Below are 13558 nucleotides of genomic sequence, written 5' to 3' on the forward strand. Positions count from 1 at the left end.
TATTTGCAAACTTCTGTTATAAACATCAAATGGGTTAATTAGGGTTTACTTTCTTGGTGTAAATTTGTTACCATGTGCATGCGTAGATGCCCTACTATAGAAACGAAACTGCGTTGCTATGTAGCAATAGCCAAAAATATGGTGTTTTTGGACAGTTTACATGCAGAAATGAAAGCCTCTGCATGTGACAAATGAACACTGGTATAACAATGTTAAAGCTTGTCAAATATATATTTGTTTGTTGCTTGCGGAGGCTTTCAAAAATTGAAGAGTGTTTAGTTAATTTCTTCAAAATAGCCAATTTTCAACCAAATAGTGCACAACAGATCAAAATGTGTGTTAATGTCTCCCTTTGAAATGCCATATCTCCTAAACCAGCTATCAAATGAATTTGAAATTTCCCATTTACGTACTTCATTTATTTCAGATTACGAATATAACAACCAATTATAAATCCCTGATGAGGCCGGAAATGACCCTTAAAGGCCCTAGTCCTTTTGCATTTGTTTGACCTTTAACCTAGAGGACAAGGTCAAAGCCTTCGGTGGATAATGTAGGTATACTTCACATGAAGACAATACATTACACTTTTAAATAAAGCAACAAGATAACAAGAGCAAGGATGAAGATTTCCTAAATATAGTAACAGTGACCTTAATACTCCAGGTATTGGCTTATTTATGTTTTTTAATGGGTAGGGGATTAAATGCAGAGTTCTTTATTACTCAACATAAGAATTTCTTATCCATGTAACATCATAAGTCAAAAGATATTACAGGCTTATATATATTCATTGACATCATTGTTTTAAACAATCTTCTAACTTCATTAAGAAGTACCAAGTGTATACTGTAATATTAAACAAAGTCACAAGATACATATCATCATAATTTATTTTATTTTATTCCTCTTGCTAGCTCATTCAATGAGCTCATTAATTTTGTCTCAAACAAAATAAACAGCACATTGCGAAATGTACTGAATTTAAAAGGGGAGATAATTTCTCCATCTGACTATTGAGAACCTGTTCTATTGACATTTCAGTATATCATCAAAAAACACAGTACAGAAGTCAATTGCAACAAGCTCGGGATGAGTTGTTTTTTTTAAGTTATGAAATGTCTACCGGTTTTGTCCTGAAGAAGCCCACTGTTCGGGCGAAACTGGTAGACGTTTCATAACTAATGAAAACAAGAGTACTGCAGGGCGGTACAATATATGCCCGTCGAATGCCATATAGTGTTATGTACTTTCTTACATTGAAATAAGATCTGCATCATTCAAAGAGTGGTTAGCTGACATACTATAAAAATTGAAGAGAAAATCTCTGGATTAAAAATTCAAATACTGAAATGAACAAAAGGCAATAGCTTTTGCAAAAATTGTCGAATCAAAATTCTTTTCAAGGAAACACAACAACATATCATGATTATTTAGTCTACTAAGTTTCATAGAAACTGTCAAAAAATGTAGGAGATCTCCGGACAAAAAATCAAATACTGAAATGAACAAAGGGCAATTACTTTTGGAAAAATTGTTGAATCAAAATTCTTTTAAAGGCAACACAACTTCATATCATGATGATATTGTATACAAAGTTTCAAAGAGATCCGTTGAAAAATGTAGGAGATTGCCTGACAAAAATCAAAAACTGAATAGAACAAAGGGCAATAACTTTTGGAAAAATTGTCGAATCAAAATTCTTTTAGAAAAATCACAACTTCATATCATGATGATAATGTGTACCAAGTTTCAAAGAGATCGGTAGAAAAATGTAGGAGGAGATTGCCGGACAAAAGTTTACGCCGGCCGGCCGGACAATGCCTTACCATAATACTCCCGTCAAACTTTACGGGCGTATAAAACAACTTATCCCAAGCTTGTTGCGATTGACTTCTATGCTTAGTTTTCCCTATTCTTCAATCGCCCTGCATACAAGGTGGTATCCGGGCAAGGGATAAACAGAACCGACCAAAATTTAAAGTAACAACATTGGCTCTATCCCTGGAACTACATCAAAAAACACATGTATACACTGATACCCTTTTTCCTGATGCTTGCTAGAAATGATCAAATGAATAGTACATATCCCAGAAACAAAGTATAAAGAAAGATATTCATTTGCATACAATTGGTAAACCACAAAAAACAGAAAACAGACAAGTAAGTAATTTGTTCACTGTTTGCCTGACTATAAATCCCCAATATTTGCTAAACAGAAGCCACAGCAATCCTCTTTGATTCGTATTTTGTAATACCAGTACAGCTGTATAAGGTTTTCCCCATCTGACAAGTACCATTCACCAACAAGTAGGAACTAATTCAGACCAGCAGTGTAGAAGTTTTATAAGAACACAAAAAGTCTCAATGAATCGGCTTTAAGTCATGGCAGACATTTTGGTTTATGAGATGGGTAATATATGCTTACTAAGTACCATTTACCACAAAGTATGAACAAAATTGTATTTGTCTCAATGAATCACAGCGCCAAACAGTGGACTGCAAGGTCCAGGTAATATGGTGTAATTATCCAACTAGTTCCATTTTACCATTCGAACATCAACAAGTGAGAAAGGGCCATACACTGCAGTGTTGACAGTAAACTGTCCCGGTCCTATTTTTGTAACAGTGACTTGACTTTTGTGGATTCCTGTAATTATCAATCTAATATCACTTACCATCAAAATCAACATTGCTGATTCAGAAAGCGCAATATTATGCGTTTTGGAATTTATACCCTTTGCTCTATTTTAATAATAGTGAACTTGACCTTGACTTTAGTAACTTGCACATCTATATATTACAGTGTATGAGTATATGTAACTGAAGAAATTCTAGAATGCTGGGTCTGAGATAATCTCAGACAACCAAAAGTATGCCCAAACAGACATACGGACAGACACTGTCAGTACAATATGGCCTTTTCACCTCTGATACAGCACCTAAATAACGCGCTATTCTAATAGAACAGTTGATGCTTGTTTCCTTTGGAACAAAAGATGTTTTGTTGGCTATTCACCTGTAATCAGATCTACTGGTTTAGTAAACATGCAGTTAATTTGTTGTTCTCAAATCAGTCCTTGAATTATACACTACATCAGTATTAAACTAAAGTAGAGGTCAACTAGTGCTATCGATTTCAGAAAATCTGTCATGATTTTAATAGAGGATTAAGCACAGGTAAAGAAACAATGTTGGTTATTGCTGATCTAAGTTTCAGATCTAATGTTAATATCAGGAGTAGTACGCCTTGAGCACCTCAGAGTCTGACAGTGGCGTCTCACAGCGCTCAGACTTTATGTCCAACTGGCCATTTAATTTCTTTTGTACTGTATCTTTACAGTCTTCCATTGAATTGACTGCCACAGTACATGGCCTACCACCTACTGATTCTACTGGCTCAGAATTGACTGCCACAGTGCATGGCCTAGAACCTGCTGATTCTACCGGCTCAGATTTGACTGCCACAGTGCATGGCCTAGTACCTGCTGATTCTACTGGCTCAGAATTTACTGCCACAGTGCATGGCCTACCACCTACTGATTCTACTGGCTCAGAATTGACTGCCACAGTGCATGGCCTAGAACCTGCTGATTCTACTGGCTCAGATTTGATTTTCAGAGGCACAGCAGTATCCAGAACTGATGACGTTAATTGAGTTTCATCATAACTTGGTAACACAGGTTCCTTTTTAACCTTGATAGTTGTCTCCCTTGATATATCAGGTTCATCCTCTCTAATAGGCTCTGTTTTCACTCTAAGCATGGAAGGGGGTTCTGGAGTTATCCCCCCTTCTGGAAGACTATTTAGATTGTTAACTGAGGTGTCTTCATATGTAGCACCATTAAAGACTTTAACTAGTTTAAGTTTTTTGTTTGGTGGGTTCATGAAGTTGTCTGCCCCTGTCACAAACTCATCCACTGGCAAGCTTCTTTTACTTTGTATGGACTGTGTAGGATCTGAAATAACAAAATAATTATAAATGACTTCATTTAATATAATTGTTATGGATATATATTGGAATAATTCTTAATTTGTTCATGATATTCATCATTAACCATATAACTACAACATATTTTCAATACCTTTCACATACAATCCAAAGGAGAAAATTGTGTTTCATAGGATTGATACATCGTACGTTATTTTCCTAAACTCTTTTCATTGAATTCAGTACTATTGATTGGTGATTTATGTTATGGCTTCATTCTTCATGTAACGTCCTTTAATGTGGTCTATACAAGCTAATGCTTTAGGTTTCAATACTCTGGTGTTTAATTTTCACCAAGTCCTCTACACTTATGATCTAGTGTATAAAACATGAAATGTTCATTTCGTAAAACATTCGTGGTTTTTGTGGTTGCTATTGAACCACGAAAATAACTTCAATGAATTTGAATGATATACATGTCTACTGTTTGTTAATATAGGATATCCACAAAATTTTGTACCACGAAACAATCTAATTGGCTTCAAACCATGAAGGAAATTAAAGTACCCAAGTTAAACATGATTAATCGAGAGGAAACAAAGAATCGTGTTTCCTTACAACAAGGTCAATAAATGTATAACATCACTGGCCCTGTGGACCATGGTTCGCATACATCAACTTTCCCAGATTCACATGATTCTACTGACCAGATGTTTCCGTGTCTCCGTCGTAAGTCTTTTCCAGTTTTACTTGAGGACTTGTATTCAGCGCCCTGTTCCCTATGGTATCATCATCCTCTGCTAACACAATTTTTATTTCCTCATTATTTACAGAGTCCAGCATTACCACAGAGACAGAATCTTTCTTTCTGTCATTCTCAACCTTTTCTTTCTTATCCTCATCATCTTCATCATCTTCATTGTCATCCGATAGACAGAGGTCGACTGTGATGTTATTGTAATCCATTGGTTCAGGTTTTATGGTGACACAGTCAAGCTCCATATGCTCAGCATCATTCTCTCTGTTTGTGACAATTGTTACTTTGGTTGCTTTTTCTATTATCTGCTTTGACTTTTTTCTCTCTGTATCGTCAGTGATAGGGTCATCCTCAACACAATCCATCACTAAACCTTCGGCAGATGTATCAGACTTTTTGCCAGATCTTTCAACACAATCATCATCAGAGAATTCTACATTGTCTTCAGCATTTTCAAAGCCACCATCATCACTTTCCTCGTCACTAACAAGATCAATGCTGATTGGCTGCTGAGGTTTAGATACAGTCATTGGGTGAATTCCTTCTCTAAGAAATCCTTCAGAAATGTAGACTAGGCGATAGCCTTCATGCTGCTCGTTAGACAGAAAGCCTGGTAGATGGGCCACTTTAGCAAACATGTTGGCTTTGTCCCCTATGTTGGAGCTTTGTGTCCCTGGTAAGATATTGACGGTATCTGGGCTCTGACCTTGTTTGTCCGGTGGTAACTTGGTAACTGGGATCAGCACCTTGGTACCAGGTTCCACAGAACTAATGGCCACTGGTGTGCTTTTCCCAGCCACAAACACTGCTGTTTCATTGGTCATCTTAAACAGCATTTGCTTTAAATTTTCCTTGGCTTGCACCTGCCCTTCCACTTCAGATGGCTTTACAAGTGTTTTCTCACATGAGGGGTGCAGACCTTTCTTCCATTTCTCGTTTTCATCTTTCTTCAGAAGGACTGCTTGGTTGAGTGTGATTCGTGCATGCCAGAGTCTGCCTACAAGCTCCAACACTTCATTGTTCTTGTTGTCTGTGTGATTTGTGGCAATTTCCCTAAATACATTCCACTGGGCATCTATGACAGTCGGGATAAAGTCAAGCCAATGTTCGTAATGGTTGATGGCTATCAACTGAAGGCCGGGTGTGATAATGGTATCCACGCCTATCATCACCTTTATAAGTTCCTGAAATGATTTGGCTATACACTGACCCATCATCACGATGGTTTCCACTTTAGAATTACGTAATGAATGCACATTCTTCAAAATGCCACACAAGAGTTCATCAACAAGATCCTTGGAGAGTTTGTTCCCTTTGGCGAATACATTAGTGTTCACTGCCTTCGTCAGGCTTTGTAGTTCTGTCCACAGCACCATGACGACTTTGAACTTCTGATCGTAAACCTTGGCCAGGAACTGATGGGACTGCTGAGTCACATGACCTTCGATCGTGAGGCTGAGGCGGAGAAGTTCCTGTATGTTGGATGCTACACGGAACATGATCCTCTGGAATGAGTTCTCCAGACTGTCATGTACTGGGGCTGTGTTACTCCTCCTCATCTCCTGAATGAGTAAGACGTATATATATTACATGACAGTACCAGGCAAATGTTGTTATATCATGGTGACATAGATCTGCCATTGCATAACGAGATATTGTATACTGCAAAACATTCTCCAAGTCAAATGTATGCCTTTTACTGATAAAATTAATTTTCATCAAGTGCTAACTTAATCCTTAAAATGTAATTATTAAATATTATTTAATAATTACATTATATAGTATGCTGTATCTCATATATATTGTCATGATAAATTTATGCTCATTGCAGAATTTTAAAAATGTCAATAAGTAAATACATGTATTTACCTGATTGTCGTCATTCAGAGGAGTTGTACATGCTTTTGGTGTTTGCCTTCTGTTAAGTAACTTGGCCATGAGGCACTGTTTGGCAGTAATAGTGTTCGGACCCTTTGTTGACTGTGAGGTCACGTCATCATCCGACCTTGGTGAAGCACAAGGACTACAACTGAAGATGATGAACCAATATATTTACTGTAAAATTCATAGTGTATTTAACCTTACTAGCTAGATAACCCATTATGTGTAGAACCCTGCACATTTATTTATTGCAGAAATTGTAACTGGCAGTTGTTATTGCAGCAAAATTGAAATATCTTTACGTTGAAAATGATGTAAAAGTCCATGAATTGGACAAATTGTTTTTGGAACCAATAACACAGATTATCTTTATTTCATGTAAATTTGTTTTCAGAGTTTTACTTTTCTGTTCTTACTTATGAGAGTTTTTATAGTGAGATATAAGCTTAATTTCATAGCTAAAATTGACAGCATCTGTCATCATTTCTAAATCACATGGTTCGTCTATGTATTAGTTACCAGCGAGTTGTATAATAAAAAAATAATACCATTCACATGTGTCCGACAGGCTTTTATAAAGACAAGTTTTAATTACATTTGGTATATCATATGTATAGGTGTCAACCTCTAAAACCTCCATTGAGGGAGTTCTCCTTCATTCCACATTTCCAATGAGGGAGAAAGTGTGTGAAGTGTGACTTAAACTGCTTTGCTCAATTTATCTCTCCCTTTTTATGCATCAATATAACTCCAAAAAGCATTCATTTGATTCAGACACACCTGTTATGATCTTACACACACCCTGCTGTAACTAGGAGATCATTTGACAACAGGGTGTAGATTTTAAGTTTGTGTGAGTTTGGACTTTGGAGTTTCGAAGGACATTGGTAAATTTTGGTCAAAATGAAGGAGTCACCCTCCTAAAGAGGGAGTGTTGACAGCTATGCATACCGCCCACGGGAGGTCACAGCCTTACTTTTGTCTATTGAATTACTTGATATGTTTAACAAGTTATGTCTTCTTTATTTTTACTTCTGTTTATATCCAGCCAGTGGATTGCAGATTGAAATGAATTCTGTGTTGTTTTTCCCATCCCTCTCCTATGTTGAGGTGCAGAAATTGCTAGTTTTCTAACGCAAGAGATCCTAAGTTTTACAGAAAAGCATGATCAAGTTGATGTTTTTTCACTAAGCTTTTGTTGACTGATGAGTCACTGACCTGTCTTTTACACTGTGGTCCAGCTTGCCGAGGTTGTACAACAGATCCAGGTGACTCTGCTGAGATACCTCCATACCACCTTTATTGATGCTATTTTTTAATTTCAGAGCACAAGCCTCGTTGTGACTTTCAAAACTGCCATCTTCTGAAATGTCAATCAATTCTTTTGACACTTTTCCAGTTCTAGTGACACCGAATTGTATTTGGATGTTGTCATTAACCCGTATCCTCTTGCCGTCGAGTCTGTGATTTTGATCACTGCGATGAACAGCCAAAGATGAATCCAGATAAAATCGTTGACTACACGACTTACATTTGATATTAAACAAATCTTCATGTATTTTCATTATGTGGCAATAAAGCTTTTCACGCTTACTGAACAAGGATCCACAAAATCTACATTTGAGGAAATCTGACCAAAATGCGACTTCCCCCTTGTGCTTGCTCAAATGTTTTTCTGCCTCGACCACATTGGGAAAGTCCTCGCGACACAACATACAGAGGTAGGTCAGGGGCTGGAGGTGGTTACATACATGGGTCTGTAATGCTTCCCTAGTAGACTGGTTCTTTCCACAGAATGCACAGGCAGTGTCCAAGCTGTGGACTGTCTGTTCATGCTTGATGACAAACGCCTCGGATTTGAACTGTGCCCCACAGTGGGTACAACCACAAGGGTGTAGTTGGGGGTAGTATGAATGTACTGTACGCATGTGTACAGTCAGATTGGCCTTACAATTAAACATCACCTCACACAGGTAACACTTATGTTGACCTCTTTCAGTGTACTGCTCATTCTCTACACTAAAACTGTCAGCTTCTACATCACCACCAAGAGACGGATCCTCTATGGCAATGACCTCTGGTGAATTGCTCTCAGATCTGGAGGTAGAGGGTGTTGTGGTTTGAGTGTCCAGTCTGGCTTTGATGTCCCCATTTCGTGTTACAACTTGTGAATTGAGGTCAGTCACTGTTGCTATGGTTTCAGCCTCTTTCTGATCAACTTTCCTTGGTGACCTTCTCACCTTAGGTTTAATCAGTCTAATATCATCAATGTCGGATACAACCTTTGTCTGCTCCATGTCAGTTTCATCTCCCATGTTAGAAAAAACAACATTTGGTCTCTTATTGTCTGGTACATTTCCTGGTCCAGAACTTTGACCTTCAGACTGACCTTCCATAACTTGTCCTTGGTGCACATATGATGTTGTCTTAGACAATTCATAAGCTTGTGGCAGAGTTACATCCTTGCCTATGGAGACAGTTTCCCTACTTTTTTTATTTATTATATGCTTTCTTTCTGAAGATACATTTTGAGATGTTCCCAGAACATCTTTGGACAAAGATCTCTCAATAATTTCCTGAGAAACAGCTTCATCACTAATCACTAACTCAATAGGATGAGCTGCAGATGAATTTTCCTGATTACAAGCCTTGTCATCAAATGTTGGAGTACTGTCAAAGGGGCACAACTCCGGTGTTTTAATATCAGTCCTTTCATCAATACCAGTTTCTTGTGTGATTTCATCATCCTGTAAAATGTCAGTGGAACACAAATCCGTCTCGTCAAACAGACGGATGTCATCCATGTCAATGTCGCCATCATCATCATCGTCAAACTCCAACAAGGCATCTTTATATATAATAGAAATTTAAAATATGAAGCATAAATCAATTAGCACAAAATAAAACTATCTTCAAAAACAACTGATATGTTTTGAAAAACTCTAAAGGACTGCAATGTAAATTCTTTACAATTATGATGGTATCAATCCAATTGTTTACAAACATATTTCCTGATGTGTCATACTAACATAAATGTTCAGAATATGCATTACAATCCTTCAGTGATTTTTGCAGAATTTTTTCATGGACATCTTATCAAAATTTTGAACAGTCCCATTACTCATTTACTACGAGATTGTGGGTCCTTAAACGTTGGTGAGTCTCACAGGTAATGTATAAGTCTAGGAGTCAAACATCTGAGTCCCGAACATCACTGGTCCTTACACATTTACATTTAGAAACACCAAAGGAAATTCTATTTTATATAACTAGGTGGTTGGCCATATAATCTATCTTTACCTTCCTTCTGATCTTTGAGAAAATTGACTTTAGAAAGGAAACAGTACTCACTATGTCTAGAAAAAGATGTACCTTCAGCGTCATCATCTGTATTCACCTCCTCCTCCTCATTGCCTGTAATTGGCTCTGCATCGTTCTCCATGTTCCTATTCCTCTGGTCACTGTTCAAAATTATGTTCCGATGGTCCCCCTCTCACGGATCATCTTTAGGTTCTGATTATCCTTTAGTAGTTTGAAAAAGAAGTTCAGTGTTAATATCCATAGTTATTCTGGCTTTAGCACAACAAAGCATTACATTATCATTTTCACTTAGTATCTTATGGTATGTGAGCTAATAGAGATTATATATCTGTCCCTTCCACAAGCCACTACCTCCCACCCACAATCCATCCTGCCTAGTGTCCTCTGGTCTATAACAACATACTTATATCAACTCCATGTTATCATTGGACCATTTCGCTGTTATAAATACAATTCTGAATGTCTTTTGGGCTTACTGATAGCTGCAGCCATACCCAGGAAACACCATTGAATTACTGTAATCCTACTATATACCACCTGATTCTTGTGACCTCTCTAGTAAGTTATACCCTGTTTCCACCACATACATTTATCGAGTATTACAATGACAGACACATGTATAGCATGAACATTAGATTTTGAGTTTGTGTGAGCTTGGACTTGAATGAGGGAGTTTCGAGGGAGATACAAAATTCACGTACACACAGATAGAATTATATCAGAAGCTCTACATGTTTACAACTCAATAATAATACACGAAGTCCAACAACATACCTTCCCTCCCGCCTTGAACGGCATGTGTACCATGCGTGCCTTACCTGGCTTGTTTACAAAATAATGGGTGTTAGTCCGGCCTATCAAAACAATTTATAGCTGTTCACAGATATATATGGTGCTTTTGTATATCCAAAAGTTACTGTGATCGAACATGGCTAACAGCTAAATCACGGTCTAGCCCCTAGGCCTATTTACTTTTACTTTCTGCAAGTATAAGTTGTGTGCATTGTTGTTTTCTCGGAATACTCTGCTGATTTCTATCCGCTCAAGCCTCGAAATTGAGATTATCCGAACGATAAGGCGTGTTCGATTAGGACTAGAAATAATTTCAGAGTGTGTGTATAGGCCTTTATATAGAGTAATTGAATCAAGTCGGCTAATATTTCTTTTAGAAAAAAATAATGTTAGAAAATGAGTAACAATTCTGATTCAATTAAAATATATGTACATCATAACCAGACATTTGATATACATAAGAGGAAACAAGATCAAGGGACCGGTAACATCCGCCCGGTTTTCGCCTTTTGGATCATCATGTAGGCTTCCCTTTTGTTTTGTTGTCTCATAAAATGATTGTCTCCACGTGTTAATTAGAGTTCCATTTGCTCCCTTGTTAATCGATGCTATGATATGTTTTACGTTTTGCTGAGCATTCTATGATTCAGTGGATTAATTCAATATTAATTAAACAACATAATCTTGTTGGATCAATTATACATTTATGTGTTATTTTGTAGAACATTGGATATTTCATAGAATATTTTTGTGAACATTGACAACTCTTTTCTTATATCGTATCAAACGACCAACATTCAAAGAAGTTAAAAACAAAGAAGACAAAATTAGAAACTGTAACATTCACTTTCTAAATCAAATGATTATATTTATATCTTAGTTACGTTAATAGTTATATTGTGATTATCTACAAATTATAAAAATACAATGTTACCTGTTATTCGCCATGGCAACTTATCTAACTCCGTGGCCACACTGACAATCCTTTCCGATTATTGCACAGGAACAGGAAAGTATATCTGATACAATTCGGTTGTCACTGGGACAATTACTTTTTGATATAAATCAGGTAAACTGGTATCAAACCTGTTTTTAAAATACTTTTGAACAGATTTCTTCCCGCTAATCGAAAAGCTAGTGGCATTTAATATCACGCCTGCCTCGCAGGTAAATTTAAGTACGTGTCCGCATAGAAATATCAATTATTGATGTACTTAGCTTTAGGCCACCCGTCATTTTTTATGACACAGTAATTGTATCATATAGTTCGTTGTCCCTGATGACAGTAACATACAGTGGAATGTTATAATTTTATAAGATTTCAATTCAACACCATCCGTGTGAAATTGATGTGAGAAATCCGCATAGTATCAATGTTTTAGTTGGTTGCGCTTTACTTCCCAAAGAAGCACCTGCCTCTGGCTCAATTAGTCCACGTTGCAATCAATCAATCAAACATCCAAAAGAATATCAAATACTGTTAACGTGCATATTTTAGCGGTAGTCTTACTTTAGCTTTTTCATTAATGCGCTAAATTATTGTGACAAAGTGAGCGCTACCAAACTTAAACAAAACATGTTGATATGGTAATAGAATAACATTTTATAAACTCTTAACTGGAAGTTGTATTGACGCTTAGAAAATGGGGACCAATGTAGCACATAGGGCTTACCAGAGGGGAAGGATAGCAGATATGTTACGTGTTGTTTGGAGTTTGGTATCCGAGTACATTAGTTCGGGAGTGCATATTGGCCGAAACTGCGTAACTTATTGCACATACCGGTAATTAGGGAATAGCTACGGGGCAATGTAATATACACCATCTATTAATAGTTCTTACAACAAGTTATCTCAAAAAGTTGAAATAAAGAGTATCACACGGACCCACAAAACCACCACATGGAGACTTTTTACGTGGGACCATTACAATCCACCACGTGGAGACTTTTTATGCAGGAATACAACAATCTACCACATGTATACTTTTTACGCGGGACCACCACAAACCACCACGTGGAGACTTTTTACACTGGACCACCACAATCTACCACGTGGAGACTTTTTACGCGGGACCACCACAATCCACCACGTGGAGACTTTTTACGCGAGACCACCACAATCCACCACATGGAGACTTATTACGCGTTACCCACCACCACAATCCACCACGTGGAGACTTTTTACGCGGGACCACCACCACAATCCACCACGTGGAGACTTATTACGTGGGACACCACCACAATCCACCACGTGGAGACTTTTTACGCGGGACCACCACTACAATCCACCACGTGGAGACTTATTACGTGGGACCCCACCACAATCCCCCACGTGGAGACTTTTTACGCGGCACCACCACAAACCACCACGTGGAGACTTTTTACGCGGGACCACCACAATCCACCACGTGGAGACTTCTTTCGCGGGACCACCACAATCCACCACGTGGAGAGTTGTTGTGGTGGATCATGCACTAACCTTCATATTTAGTTATTTGAATTTTCTTATAACTACTTTTATTTTTATGTGTGATCTCATGTATTCAAGTATAACGTTTATTCTTTTAATATGTTCTGTTTTGATAGCTATTGTTTGAGCTAAGAACACTATTTTTGTGTTAACCACTCAAAATATTCGATTTACACTCTTTCTACTGTTTTACATTATGCTACAGTAGCATGTATTCGACGAGTTATCTAAACGTAGGTTTACATGCCGTTGTGAGATTTGTTTGATCTTTCATGTTTCGTTCTATTTTACATTGCTATCTGTGATCCATGCTACCAAGGTGATATATTTGTTTGTGTTTATATCATCCTGTGTTGCTATCATCGTAAGAACAGCCCTTGGCTATGGTAACTTTACTCAAAACATG

General features: G+C 37.5%; 1 protein-coding gene across 6 annotated transcripts; it reads right to left on the bottom strand.

Moving 5' to 3' along the window:
* Positions 1–1772: 1772 nt before the first annotated feature.
* LOC110464592 lies at positions 1773–10905 on the bottom strand. Of its 6 annotated transcripts, none has more exons than XM_021519882.1 (7): positions 10709–10905; positions 9921–10091; positions 7788–9417; positions 6558–6717; positions 4639–6250; positions 3588–3959; positions 1773–3434 (listed from the first exon to the last, which is right to left on the bottom strand). In XM_021519882.1, exons 2-7 carry the CDS (start codon positions 10009–10011, stop codon positions 3235–3237), a joined length of 4065 nt encoding a protein of 1354 aa, XP_021375557.1. In that variant the 5' UTR covers positions 10012–10091; positions 10709–10905; the 3' UTR covers positions 1773–3234. The 6 variants fall into 6 exon arrangements, with proteins under 6 accessions (XP_021375557.1, XP_021375556.1, XP_021375558.1 ...); XM_021519881.1 differs by having other exon boundaries at positions 1773–3383; positions 3537–3959; XM_021519883.1 differs by having other exon boundaries at positions 1773–3376; positions 3530–3959.
* Positions 10906–13558: the final 2653 nt, after the last annotated feature.

This window comes from Mizuhopecten yessoensis, unplaced genomic scaffold (assembly GCF_002113885.1).
Source record: "Mizuhopecten yessoensis strain PY_sf001 unplaced genomic scaffold, ASM211388v2 scaffold11011, whole genome shotgun sequence".
NCBI lineage: Eukaryota > Metazoa > Mollusca > Bivalvia > Pectinida > Pectinidae > Mizuhopecten > Mizuhopecten yessoensis.